Source organism: Herpailurus yagouaroundi, unplaced genomic scaffold (assembly GCF_014898765.1).
Source record: "Herpailurus yagouaroundi ecotype Mexico unplaced genomic scaffold, PumYag 203, whole genome shotgun sequence".
Taxonomy (NCBI): Eukaryota; Metazoa; Chordata; class Mammalia; order Carnivora; family Felidae; genus Herpailurus; species Herpailurus yagouaroundi.
In genome coordinates, this window is record NW_024412434.1 from 34,100,179 (window position 1) to 34,115,300 (window position 15,122).

At 44.4% G+C, this 15,122-nt stretch overlaps 1 protein-coding gene across 5 annotated transcripts in view; it reads left to right on the plus strand.

Moving 5' to 3' along the window:
• The window catches only part of DIP2C (disco interacting protein 2 homolog C), a 322,639-nt gene that overhangs the window by 272,116 nt on the left and 35,401 nt on the right, over window positions 1–15,122 (plus strand). Inside the window, exon 33 of one of the 5 annotated variants that reach the window (XM_040451583.1) lies at window positions 10,381–11,690. The exons of the other annotated variants lie outside the window; for them this stretch is intronic. Coding sequence (XP_040307517.1) covers window positions 10,381–10,416 — 36 coding nt within the window. The 3' untranslated portion in view covers window positions 10,417–11,690. Of the gene's footprint in view, window positions 1–10,380; window positions 11,691–15,122 lie in introns of those variants that run through there. 5 annotated transcript variants of the gene reach the window in all.

A 15,122-nucleotide genomic window follows, 5' to 3' on the forward strand; every position in this document is an offset into this window, starting at 1 on the left:
TTGAGGAGGCAGCACCCCATCTTCACACACAGCAGTGTCCCTGCAGCTCAAGGGAGGGCCCTCAGACGGCAAGAAGCCTTGAGTCACCTGAGTCAGACTGTACCCTCACTGGGCATTTCCTTATAATCAGTGAGGTACAGAGTGAACATGCAGAGGCTTTTTCAGTAAGTGAGTGAAGCGACTTGGACATGGGGGTCAAAGAAGCGCCCCCCCCCCCCCAGCAGGTGGTATCTCAGCAAAGTGCCCCAGGAAGCCAGAGAGGCAGAAGCCTGAGGCAGGGCCGGTCAGTGGAAACATTAGTTTTCCATGAGTCGTAGCGCAAGTTACAGCAGGCGTGGGGGACGGCTGCGAGCAGAGCCCACGGTCCGAGGGGACACCCATGGCTCCCGCTCCCACGGCCTTTCTGTAGGGCTTGACCCACAAGTGCCTAATGAGATTTGTCAAACACACAACACTGAAGTTTATGAATGTTTACACACATAAGGGAAATACCCTGAACGTTTCTGAATTTCTTACGGGTTGAATATTTTTATAAAGGAGTATTTCAGAAAAACAGCAAATACAGATTAGCCGGTAAATAAATGATTAAATCCATAATTCCATTTACCCAGAAGTAATACCATTAATGCCTTGGTGTAAAACTATCGAAAGCACAAAAAGCTGTAATCCTCCCTCAGTTCCAAATACTGGACTTGAGTGTGTAAAGGCGTTGGGCGTTTCAGTTTTCCCCTTGGAGCAGAACCAGCAGCACACGTGCAGTCACTGAGCGGAGACGCTTGTCTTCCGCTGACGCGTTACTGTCTGGCACGCCTTCTCGGGAGGACTGATGGCCGTCCGCACTGTGGGCCTGCCAGTTGGCGCGACGTCCTCTGGACCGGCCCCGGCGGGAGCGGGAAGGAGCCTCCCCTCTGCCAGGTGCCTAGTGGGTGGGGAGGGACACTGCCAGACGGGGTGGGGCCTCGGCCGTGCAGTCACGGGCCATGTTCTGTGGGGACACCTGCCACTCTCAGAAGGGGTCCCTGCTCTTCGGGGGAAGGCCGAGTCACACGGTGGACAGGTTTTCATGACTGCAGACTACAGTGGGGTCTTAACGTTACATGGAGATACAGGGTAGGGGATCGTTTTTACTTTGCAAGAATGGTTTTCACGGATGGCGCTCTGACTCTCGTCATCTAGCCCCAAGCATCCCTCCCAACTCTGCAGTTTGACACTAAAGGCCGTTCTCCACCACAGAGTCTGATGCTTTTACTCCTGGGCACCGCGACTTGTGCTGTTCTTGGCCTGAACTGCACTTCTGCCATCTTCATGTGACACAAACCTCTGTCCGTGGCCCTCTGAGTTCTCGAGCTGGAAGTATTTTCCTTGCTCTGACCTCCCGTGGCACTTCACCCCTCACACCTGACGCTTTCTGCCACGGCTTACCCCTTTGTAAACAGCTTCTGGTCCCACAGTCAGTGAGGGACTCAGCCGCGCGCAGTATCTCATGTGGTCGCACAGCTGATGCTCAGAGCTGACTCAACCTTATCAAAAGACCAGAATTCGATCCCTTTAGCTGCAGATACCGATCACTTTGGAGAAACCAGGTGCGGTTTTTTGTTAAGAGTCCAGCCTCCGGTGTGAAGTAGTTCTGTGGCAGCGATGAGTCCCCTCCGCAGTGAGCCCATGGCGTGAGTGTCCACCAGATCGAAGCCATGGCCTGGCTGTAGCTCTCCCTTGCCAGCGAGAATCAAGGGTTCCCTGTCCCTCAGTGTAGTTAGCTCAGGTCGCAGGTCCCGGGCCTGCAACTTAGGCGAGAAGACGTTCACCCTCAGGACACAAGCGTTCTCTGACCAGAGTATTGGGCCTTGCGGTTCCAGGTAGCATCTGGTTGGATCTCCCCACACCTCACTGGGGGTAAGTTCATCATTTTGTTCAGATGGAGGAGACTGAGGCTCAGACAAGTTAAGTGAACGTCCCCCATCGACCAAGCAGGGAGGTAGAGACAGGGCCTTCACTGCTCACGGACCACATGATCCAAGCAGGCTCGGACAGTGAACACCAGGAGAACCTGAGTTGTTTCTAATGGTGTCCTCCTCTCTAGTGTCTTAAGGCAGACCCGCTGTTTCGTGCGACCTGAATCGGGCACTGTGAAAGCCGTGTTTTTGTGGGTAGGAGGCCGCTGAGGGAGGCGTTCCAGTCTGTTGCTGTGGGGGTGGGGGGCCTACAGGGAAGGCGTCTGGGCAGCTCAGAGCAGTGCTGGCCGCTTGCTTACACTGCTGCATGAAGCCCTGCATGATTTAAGACAAAATCAGGAAGATTGACAGATGGATCATTGTCAAATATACAAATGCGCAAGTATAAAAAATTGCGACGTGAGACCATCATAAAAATAGAAAATTGAGGTATAATTTCCATGCTGTTGACTCAGCACTTCCGTCTCAGAAGCCAAGTGATTTATTTACCCGCTTACTGTTCCGAGGCAGGACCTGCCACTTGAATTATTTTGGCACATCCCCCTTGAGCTCCACGTCCTAGCTCAGTGGTGGCAGAATGGACCCATAAAATTAAGTGTGGCTGCCTTGGATTTTACACGAAATACTGGTATATTGTAGGCAAGAAAGAAACGCAGAAGTATGTGCCATTTTTTATACTTAGAGATGACATTTCCCAGAATCTTTAGCCATAAAAACAGCTTTAAAACGGTTTGGATTTGTTAAATCTATGACAGAAGCGGACATTAGGTCAAATTATGACTTCTCAGTTTAATTAAGTTTGACATAAATTTCACTTAGTGCTATTAGGAGGTGTCACGTGCTTATTAACCTCTTTTGAAAAAGACATCACCTCCAGTCACAGTTGCTCTTGTCAGAAGTATAAGCTGAAAGGTCTTCGGTTGTATTCGAGTAAGAAATTTAGCTCACTGCAACAGAAAGCTGAGCATTCTCCTCCGCAGCAGAAAGAAGGGAGGGAAGATGAGGTCATCTTTTTTCTAAGACTTTAAAGTCACCTTAAACAGAAACTTTGATCTTTATTATATTTTAGAAAAATAACAATTAACTATCTGGGAGGAAAACTCATTATAAATAGCTGTATGGGACTAAATCAATAGTAACAGTTATAGCCAACCTTAAATCTTAAAACTCACAAATGCAGGAGAAATACAGCCACTGTGATAATGAAAAGTGAAGTCACTGATTGTTGGAAAGGAAAAAAAAAACAGGAAGCTCAGAGGCCAATATAAATCTTAAGTAATTCTCAAACTAAAATTAATAGCTATAATACTTTCATTAATTTGAGCTCTCAATTCATTGTTCCCCCTCCAGTGCTTTTAGATGGAGCAAAATAAAAATAAACGAGGGGCCATAGGGGGTTGTATGCTCCCTGGAATTAGTCATATTCAGTGGAAACTCACACACCCTTTCCTGCTGATCTGTGTTGTCCCAGATCATGAAGATGAACACTGGAGACCATGTACCTGTACTGGTTACCAGTGCACCAGTCAGTGTTCTGATTTGCACACAGCAGGAACCTTCTTTGGCAATTTAAATGAAAATGCATTTACCAAGACACCATGGGTCATGCTCACAAGCAGCCCAGGAGCCCGAGGACCTGGGTTGGGACCGTGCACCCAGGAATAGCTCATGCCCCAGCGCTGTTCCTGGGAGGACACTGGTGTTGTAAACTGCACCACTGAGCGGCTGGTCCTGGATGCCAGCCCCACTTCCAGCACATCTGCAGGGAGCTCAGACTTTGGAGCCGTGAGTGGACACGGTTACCTGGTCACATGCTGGCTTCTGGGGTGGTGGGGAGGACAGTGTGGGCCGTTCTTAGTTACTACACAGAACAGGGGCCTTGTATCCCTCACAGCTCCAAATACAGGAAAAGGGTTCAGATGGTTGGTGACCAAAAGGGGTGACTGATTGCTGTTTCAGCCTATCCCTCTGTCTGGCCAAATCAGCACATACTCTTTGTCCCGTTCTTACATGTCGCCTGCCCCCTAAAAAATTCTTCTAACGTGGCTTTCACTTTTAGAACCAGTAGTAACACACCCACCATCTGTCCAAAGAAGAAATGAGCTGAAGCGTCGGCACTTGAGCTATCTCTAGGTGGTAGCCCTTCCCTTGCTGATAGTGAAGCCATGCACTAGGTTGTAAAGTCCACCACCACGGATGGACGGGCTCTGTAGGATCATGGGCGGAGGGACAGGGGAGGCACATTCACGCGTCCCTCTGTAGGGCTGCTCTGGGCGTGTGCTAGGCATGAAGTGACCACGGTGACAGGCAGTTGGCGTCAGACCTGCTGCTTTCCACGTGTGTCTTCCCCTCTGGACACTCTGGAGGTTTGGGGGTAACCACAGGGAGAGCGTAGGGTCCCAGACACCCTGATGGGCTGTCCACCTGTGGGTGAATACCTGTGACCACCTCACTGTCAGTTCACTTTGGCTTGAGTTGGTGCATTATCAGTCACAGGAAGTTCTAGGTTGTAGCCTGTGCCTTGAACCAGGAACATGGGCTTAGGAGCTCGTTGGTCCTTCCACTTGAGCTGCGCTCACACACACAGCCACCCTGCTTCCCAGTCTGCATGCTTTCACGCTGGGGGGACTGGCAGCCGTCTGTCCTGAAGGCTTCATAGCACTTTGTCTTGCAGGGTTGAGAGCAGGCAGCCTGGGCCTGTGGCCCATATGGCCAGTCTGCACAGCCCTGCTCTGCCAGCATAGCTCCAAGCAGAAGCAGGTGGCATGGGAGCCAACGGTCATGGCTGTGTTCCTGGGAAATTCTGCAAAAGCAGGCAGGCTTCTTCTCTGCACGTGGGTTTGCTGACCTTGGTGAAAGTTAGCTACTTAACTGGTTAGTCAGTACGCGGCACGGACTGCCACAGTCTGGCCTGGCACGTGAGCTAGATTTTCACTACCTCTGGCCCTAACAGACCCACTCATTTCCCTGCCGGTCTCTCACTGCGGCCACTCCTGATACCAATTTCTGATTCAATCAAATGCTTAATACCAACCACAGAAACTGGCTCTGCTTGATGTTAGTAAAAGAGACATTTATTAAAAAGAAGTCTGGGCTTCCATTTTTTACTAGGCTGTAGAAGTCACATTCCAACCCTAACAATTAAAAAAATCCGGTTAATATATACAAGTTAAAAGGTTTTATGATCCATCAGAGAGCTGAAGTTTCCAGAAGCGTCAATGAACCGAAGTCCTCTGTGGAGAGAAGAGACCCAAGTTTTCATCCTGGCACAGGAGCGGCAGGAGGAATTCGCCAGAGAGACCAGCCAGAGCGCTGATGCGGCATGTGGTGTGGGGAGGAGGGTGAAAATCCCAAGGAGCACGGCTCCGTCACTCTGCATCCCTGCACCAGCCCTGTCCAGAGGGGTCTGCAGGGCAGGAGAGCCGAGAGAATCATCTAAGGTTCTTCAGGCCTCCAGTAAAAGCAAAGCAGCAGGATTCTGAAGCCTCAGGAGGGGCCCTGGAAGGGAAACCATTTCCTCTGAGAGGCTGTGGGCCTTCCGTGGGTGGGAAGCAGAGGGACTGAGGGCTGAGCAGAGAGCAGGAATCGAGTACCTTCCTTTGGGCAGCCCCACGCTGCTGGGTGCAGTACTCTTGTACTCTGAAGATGGAGGTGTGTCAGGAGCACGTGCCTCTCAGCCCCCTGGGCCTTCACCAGACACGGCACATTTGCCTTCCAAAGGCTGGACGTTGGGCTCCAGAATGGAGACAGCTGGGGAGAGGCTGGACAGAAGGGAGAACCACCTCATCAGGCAAAAAGCTGGTGTTCAGAGTCTCAGATTCCAACTCTTGGTCCTGCCCTGTCATGAAGCCAGCATTGAATGGCACCTCACTGGAGCTGTTGGGAGAGCCCAGACCACCTGCAGCATACTCACTGAGACACCCAGACGAGGTCAGAGAAGAGTGTGCCCTTTCCAGGAGTAGCATGTTTGTTACTTCAGTCTCCACTGGTCTTTTGAATGCAATGCTTGCCTTACAGTAAAAAACCAAAAGACATACAGAAAGAAAAGGAAATCTAGTATGTGGCCATAAGAAGAAATGGTCAGTAGAGCAGACATGCTGGAATTACCAGCAGCTCTAAAATAACTATGAAATGTATGTTAAAGGATCTAATTGAAAAGGTATACACCTGGCGTGAAGAGATCACCAAAAGACAGAAACTACAAAAAAGCAAATGGAAATGCTAGAAATGTAAGCTGCAGACATAGGAACAGAAGATTCCATATGGTTCCAGCAGCAGGGGAGAGGGCCAGTGAGTAAACTTCAGGTCCAATCAGTAGACACTCTCCCAAGTTGAAAGACAAGGAGAAAAGGAAAGATACAAAATGGACCGGTCTCTGAGATCTCTGGGGTGACCTCAGGTTGTCTGACTCCATGTAGTCTGATCCCAGCAGGGGAGGGAAATGGGACAAAGAGCAGTTTGAATACATAATGGTGAGGACTGATGAGAGGTGTCAACCTACAGACTCAACATCTCCGTGAGCTCCAAGTAAGTAAAAACACACCTGGTCGCATCCTCATCAAATGCCAACATTAGAGATGGTGTTAAAGCAGCTATAAAATGCACAAAGGACAAGAAAAGACAGAAACAATACAAGTCAGAATCCAGTGGAGTGCTATCTTTAAAGTGCTAAAACCGTTTATCCAGTGAAAGTGCCTCTTGGGAAGAAAACAGATTCTGTAGACAGCGCAAAGCGGAGGGACATCATCTCAGCAAAGTGTGGCTGAGGTGCTCAGGTAGAGCAATCACACGAGGCAGCTCAGACCTCCTCCTAGGAGGAAGGGAAGAATGCTTGGAAAGGTAAACACAGGTAAATGTTTGATCTTTTTTCTATCACTGGATAGATATGTAAACACCTTACATTTCTTTAAAGACTATTAACTACCCAATGCACAAAAAGACAGTTGAGGCCTCTGAGCCTGAGTAGAAGCAGCACATGGGGCAACAAACCTCGGGGCAGGCAGGGAGGCAGACAGAAATACGCTGCTGTTCATTGTCATAACGCAATCTTATGTGAAGGTGGGTTGTGATAAATTATGCAACTTTTAATGTCTACCTCAACATCTAAAAGTGGTCAATAGAGCAGATAAAACGCTATACCCAAAATACTCTGTGCCGGTTGGGGGGCGGGGGGAAGGAAGAAAGGAGGAACAAAAACAAAAGGGACCAGGAAACAGTTACATCAACAGTTACATTAAATGTAAATTAAGTAGGCCAGTTAAAAGGCAGAGATTGTCAGGCTAAAAAGATTGAGCTGTATGTAGTTCCAAGAAGCACACCGTAACTTTGAGGGTATTGACAGATTGAAAGTAAACACAAAGTCTGCGAAAGACGAAACAAAACAGATGAACATGGTGGGGGGGGGGGGTGCAGGAAGAGGGGGAGGGAAGGAAAAACAAGATAATAACAGAGAGGGAAGCAAACCGTAAGGGACGCTTAACTACAGAGAACAAACCCAGGGTTGCTGGAGGGGAGGTGGGTGGAAGGATGGGCTAAATGGGTGATGGGTGCTAAGAAGGGCACTTGCTGGGATGAGCACTGGGTGTCATATGTAGGAGATGATCACTGGGTTCTACTCCAGAAACCAGATACCACACTGTATGTTAACTAACTTGAATTTAAAACAAAACAAAAAACAATGTGTTAGACATAAAGGTTACCAAAAAGTGAACAGGTGTCCATTTCGTGATAGTTAAAGGGTCAATTCACCAGTAAAACGAAAATCCTAAATGCATATGCACCCAAAAACTGAGCTTCAAAATACGTGAAACAAAACTGACAGAATTCAGAGGGAAGGGAGATAAATTCAGAGTCATAATTGAAGACTTTACATCTCTCTCCCATTAAAAATCAGCACGTAGAAGATTTTAACAACACTGTGGCCTAACATGTAACGGAAGTTTAAGAACACTGTACTCAACTTCTATGGACTGGATTGTAACCCCACAAAATTCACATGTTAAAGCCTTAACCCCGTTATGACTTTAAACAGAGGGCCCGCAAAAGGTAATAAAGGCTGAAGGAGGTCATTAGAGGTGGGGAGTTAATCTAATAGGGTCGGTGTCCTTACAAGAGGGAGGGAACTCAGGGCTTACACCCTCCTGCACACACAGTGAGGAAAAGCCACGTGAACACAGCAAGAAGGCAGCTGTCAGCAAGTCTGGAAGAGCGCACTCACCAGAACACAACCTTGCCGGTTCCTTGGTCTCTGACTTGTAGCTTCCAGAACCATGAGGAAATAAGTTTCTGTTAAGGCACACAGTCTGTGGTATTTTGTTATGGCAGCCCAAGCAGACTCAGACACCCGCATCTGTGGAGTTGACATTTCTTTCAAACCTGAAAAATTCTCCGAGAAAGACTAGAGAACAATTTTCAATGAATATTAAAAGACTGTAATCACTGAGTATATTCTCTGTGATGTAATTGAACTAGTAATCAATAATAGGAAGATGGCCAGAAAATCCTGAAATATTTGGAAATTAGCACACTTATGAATAAGCCATGAATTAGAGAAGTCATGCGAAAAATTAGGAAACACTTTAAAAGGATTGTTAATGAAAATATACAAATTTTGTTGGTTGCACCTAAAGAAGTGTTCAGCAGTAAATGTTTGTGTTAGGGAAGAGGAGAGTTTAAAATCTATTTAAGCTTCTACCTTAAAAACTCTAGGGAAGAGAAAAAAATTAAAACCCAAAGTTGAAAACAGAAAATAAAAATGTGGAAATGAATTAAATAGAAAACAGACAAATGGAAAACTCAGTACAATTAAAAATTGATTCTTTACAAAAATAAATTTGGCAAACTGCTACCAATACTGATCACTAGGAGAAGAGAGAATAATATCACGTGCTGGCAAGGGCTGGGGCAATTTTTGAAGTCTTTGTGCATCACGGTTGGGGTGTGGGACAGTGCAGCAACTTTGGAGAACAGTTTGTAAGTTTCTTGTATGGTTGCACATGGACTTCCCATATGACCCAGCAGTTCTCTCCTGGATGTTCACCCAAGAGGAGTGACAGTGTACATCCTCTTCAGGGCTTACACACAACGTGTATAGCAGCTTCGTTCATAATCATCAAGACCTGGAAACAGCTACATATCTATTACCTGAGGAAAAGGGGCAGGTTGTAGTCTGTTTATGCAGCAACATATCATCATCATCATCATCATCATCATCATTACTGTCATTGTTCTATTATTGAATGGGAGGAATAGACTCCTGCAGGGAACAGCATGGACCTCATGAACAATTTTCTGGGTGAGGGAAGCCAGACACAGAGGTCTGCATACTGTATGAGTTTGAGTGTGTTTACATGATATCCTGGATAAGGCAAAACTGTAGGCACAACTATCAGATCAGTGTTGCCAGGTGTTGAGGGCCAGGGGAAGGAATTTACTGCAGAGAGGCAGGAGGGACTTTTGGGGTGATGAAACTTTTCTGTGTCCTGTGATGGTGGTTACATGACTATATCTTGGCTAAACTCAATCAACCTGTAAACTTAAGGATGAATTTTATTGCATGCAGATTATACCTAAATATATCTGAGAGATCAGGAGTGAGGGAGGGGGGAAAGTACATGTAATAGGGATGGGGATTTCTTCTATTGGCCAAGATGGAATAGCAGGGTCCAGATGTATCCTCTCTCCTGAAACAAGCAAACAATGGTCAAATACACGAAGCATGACACTAGATACCAGGGAACAAAGAAGGAAAAGCCTTGAGAGAAGCAAGGTTAGCCCTGTGATTTCTCCAGGTCACTGGTTTGAGACAGCTTCCAGGGCACAATAGACAAGGGCTGAGGGAAGACAGAGCCTGGTGAGCTCTTTGAGTGGAGAGATGGAGCTGAGTCTGAGGAGACAAAGGTGGCTACAGGTAACAGGACAGGGTGCTGCAGAGGAGAGAGACACGGAGAGCTCTGGGGATTCACAGAGGACCTGCCTCAAGTGTTTGTAGAGCATCCTCAAGTATCCCTCTGAACACCAATCAGCATCAATCCTGTTATAAAAGTACTCAAAACCATGAAAGAACCAGCCAAAAGGACTGTAGTGAATACTGCTTGTTCCCAGCAGCTACACTGAGAATCTCATAATTCATGAGGCACTGGTCAGGTCCCACCTAACAGATATTTAAAGCAAGAACCAGGAAGATCAAGCTCTTTCCAAGTAATTTAACTTAGAACAAAGCTCAAGAAGATTTATAGGGATTAAAAAAAATACCCAGCACCCAGGAAGGTCAAATTTAATAAATGTCTGATATACTATTAAAAATTACACAAAACAGGTAAATACCACAGTGAGGAGAGAGAATAGTCAATCAAAACTGAAGTAAACTGATGCAGATGTTAAATTTACAGACAAGGACACTAAAAGAGTTATTTTAACTATGTTCCAGATATTCAAAAAGTTAAGAAGAGTCATGGAATGTTAAAGAGGGGGAAAAAGCCAATTGAACTTCTAGAAAGGAAAACTACAATATTTGGGATGAAAAATATAATGATGGAATCGATGGCAGAAGAAAGTATTGGTGAACTTGAAGACATAGCAATGGAAACTTTGCAAAATAAAACATAGAAAAAAATTAATGGTAAGAACATCAGTGAACTGTGGGATAATTTTAGGTGACTTAATATAAAAAGCTTGGAGTCCCCAAAAGAGGAAGAAGGAGTCTGTACCCAGAAAAAAATATATGAAGAACTATTTTAATTTTGATGGAACAAATCTCAAAGCTCAGCTACCTCCAATATAACATGAAGGAAACTGCTTACGTTGCTCAAAACCAGTGTTACAGGGAATATCTTAAAAGCCTCCAGATGGGGGGAAAAGGCAAGTTGCGTACAAAGGAACAATGATAGGGATCATTTCATATTCCTTATCGGAAATGATGTGAAAAAGACAGTAGAGGACATCTTTACAGAAAGAAAAGAACTATGAACCTAGAATTTTACACTCAGTGGGTATATCTTTCAAGAACACAGGCTAACTACTTTTTTTAGCCACAGGAAAAAAAGCTGAGGACTTACCATCAGCATCCCCACGCAGGAAGACATATTAAAATCCTTTCAGAAAAGAAATGATACCAGATTGAAATATGGATCCGTACAACAAATGAGTAGTGTTGGAAATGGCAGCTGCATTGGTAAACATATAAGACTTTTAGCACTGCTTAAATCTCTTTAGAAGATTATCGATGGCTTATACAGAAATGGTAATTTATCATATGTGAAAATCAGTATGACAACTGTCCAGAGGTTGGGAAGGGAGAAATGGAAGTATAAGGTCACAGGGTTTCTATACCATACATAAAGTGGCATAATATCACTTGAAGGTAGGCTGTGGTAAAGGTGTGTGCCATAAACCCAAAAGTGACCATGAATTTTGTTTTCTTTAAGCAGGTAATAAACTAATAAGCCAACAAGGGAGATAAAATGCACCTATAAAGCAATACTAAATACAAAACAAGTCTGAAAAGAAGGGCAAAAATATAGATGGAATTAATAAAAAAAGATGGATTTAAACTTGACCACGTTAGTGATTCAATAAATATAAATGGTCTAAACACCCCAAGTAAGATGCAGAGATCATGATATTGGATTTTTAAAGAGCAAAACCTAGCTATATGTAGCCTACAACAAACACGTTTTAAATTTTTTTTAATGTTTATTTATTTTTGACAGAGAGAGCATGAGTGGGGGAAGGTCAGAGAGAGAGGGAGACACAGAATCGGAAGCAGGCTCCAGGCTCTGAGCTGTCAGCACAGAGCCCGCCGCGGGGCTCGAAATCACAGACTGCGAGATCATGACCTGAGCCAAAGTCTGATGCTCAACCAACTGAGCCACCCAGGTGCTCCCTTTTTTAAAAAAATTTTTTAATGCTTATTTATTTTTGGCAGAGAGACAAACACGTTTTAAACACAAATAGATTAAAGGGAAAAGGACAGAAAAGTTGTACCATACTAACCTTAAAGGAGAGCTGAAGTGGCTATGTGATTATCTAGCAATATTAATTTCAAAACAGAGAATACTGCAGGGATGGAGAAGGTAATTATAAGAAGGTAATTTAGTATATACAAGAAAGAAAGTGAATCTACAATCCAAAACCTTGACAGGAGAGAGAGAGAGAGAAAAAAAGAATGTCTAGGCTCAGATGATTTCACAGAAAAAATACCAATCCTAGAAAAACTTGTTCAGAAAAGAAGAAAATGGAACACTGTCCAACATGTTTTATGAAAGGAGCATAACCTAAATACCAGTATCTGACAAAAATTCTCAAAGTGGGGTGCCTGGGTGACTCCGTTGGTTAGGTATCCAACTTCAGCTCAGGTCATGATCTTGTAGTCCATGGGTTTGAGCCCTGCATCAGGTTCTGTGCTGACAGCTCAGAGCCTGGAGTCTGCTTCAGATTCTGTGTCTCCCTCTCTCACCGCCCCTCCCCCGCTCATGCTCTGTCTCACTTTGTCTCTCAAGAATAAACAAACATTAAAAAAAATTCCCAGAAAGTAAAATCCAGGCCAGTATCCCACATGAAAGAAATTCTCAACAAAATACTAGCATATTAAATGCAGCAACATATACAAAGAGTAGTACATCAGGAGTACCTGGGTTGCTCAGTCAGTCTAGCATCCAACTCTTGATTTTGGCTTGGGTCATGGGCCCCACATTGGGCTCTGTGCTGAGTTTGGAGTCTGGGATATTCATTCTCTCTCTCCCCCCTTCCCCTGTTCGTTCTCTCCCTCCCTCTCTCTCAAAATAAGCATTTTTTTTAAGTTAAAAGTGCATCCTAACCAAACATGTTGTAGCTCAGGAATACACAGTTGCTTTATCATTTAAAAACAGTGTGATTCATATTAACAGAATGAAGGAGAAAAATAATATAGTATGATGTATCCATAGATGCAGGAAATGCGTTTGATAGAATTCAGTGCTCATTCATGGGATAACTAGGAAGACAATCTGAGAAAATTATTCAATCTGAGCTAAAACATAAAAAAGCTGGAACCTCATACTCAGTGGTCCACTTTGAGAGCTTTTCCCCTAAAATCAGGAACGTTAGCATTGTATTAGAAGTCCTAGCCAATGTGATAAGGCATAAAAAACCCAAACCCTGGAAGTGGAGAGCTAAAGTTTGTTTTTTTTCAGACTGCTGGATAGTGAATGTAAAAACTCCCATGGAACTACAAAACTACAATTGCTAGTGTGTGAAGTTACAAAGACACAAAATAAAATTTATACATGGCACCGAAGCAGACACTCAGATCAATGGAACAGAATAGAGAACCCAGAAATGGACCCACAAATGTATGACCAACTAATCTTTGATAAAGCAGGAACTAATATCAAATGGAATAAAGACAGTCTCTTCAGAAAGTGGTGCTGGGAAAACTGGACAGCAACGTGCAGAAAAATGAACCTGGACCACTTTCTTACACCATACACAAAAATAACTCAAAATGGATGAAAGACCTAAATGTAAGATGGGAAGCCATCAAAATCCTTGAGGAGAAAGCAGTCAAAAACCTCTTTGACCTTGGCCACAGCAATTTCTTATTCAACACATCTCCAGAGGCAAGGGAAAACAAAGTAAAAATGAACTATTGGGACCTCGTCAAAGTAAAAAGCTTCTGCACAGCGAAGGAAACAACCAGCGAAACTAAAAGGCAACCAATGAAATGGGAGAAGACATATCTGATAAAACAACATATCAGATAAAGGGTTAGTAGCCAAAATCTATAAAGAACTTATCAAACACCCAAAAAACAAATAATCCGGTGAAGAAATAGTCAAAAGACATGAATAGACACTTCTCTAAAGAAGACATCCAGGTGGCCAACTGACACATGAAAAAATGCTGAACATCATTCATCATCAGGGAAATACACATCAAAACCACAATGAGATACTACCTCACATCTGTCAGAATGGCAACATTAACAACTCAGGCAACAACAGATGTTGGCAAGGATGTGGAGAAAGAGGATCTCTTTTGCATTGTTGGTGGGAATGCAAGCTAGTGCAGCCACTCTGGAAAACTGTCTGGAGGTTCCTCGAAAAACTAAAAATAGAACTACTCTATGACCCAGTAATTGCACTACTAGGCATTTATCCACAGGATGCAGTGTGCTGTTTCAAAGGGACACACGCACCCCCATGTTTATAGCAGCACTATCAACAATAGCCAAAGTATGGAAAGAGCCCACATGTCCATTGACGGATGAAGATGTGATATGTATACACACACACACACACACACACACACACACACAATGGGGTACTACTCGGCAATCAAAAAGAATGAAACTTGCCATTTGCGTCTATGTGGATGGAACTAGAAGGTGTTATGCTAAGTGAAATTAGAGAAGGACAGATATATGAGTTCACTCATATAAGGACTTTAAGAGACAAAACAGATGAACATAAGGGAAGGGAAGCAAAAATAATATAAAATAGGGAGGGGGACAAAACACAAGAGACTCTTAAATACAGAGAACAAGCAGAGAGTTGCTAGAGGGGTTGTGGGAGGGGGGATGGGCTAAATGGGTAAGGGGCATTAAGGAATCTACTCCTGAAATCATTGTTGCCCTGTACGGTAACTAACTTGGATGTAAATTAAAAAATAATCTTTTTAAGTTTAGACATAAAAAATTGTATTTCTATGCGTCCTGATGTTTATGGCAGTGTTATTTACAGTAGCCAAAATATGGGAACAGCTCAAGTGTCCGTTAGTAGATGAATAAAGAAGATAATATGTGGTATATATGTACATACACACACACAGTGGAATACTAGCCATAAAAAGGAATGAAATCTTGACATTTGCAGCAACATGGTTGGATCCTGGAGGGTATTCTAACTGAAATAAGTCAGTGAAAGACACATACCATACGATTTCATCCATATGTGGAATTTAAGAAACAAACTAACATGGCGAGGGGAGGGAAAAGACAACCCAGAACACAGAATTTTATTTTGAGAGAGAGAAAGAGTGCAGGGGAGGGATAGCAGGGAGAGAGAGGATCTCAAGCAATCTCTGTGCTCAGTGCAGAGCCTGACTCAGGGCTCGATCCCATCAACCTGAAATCACAACCTGCGCGAAAATCAAGAGTCAGACCCTTAACTGACTGAGCCACCCAGGTTCCCC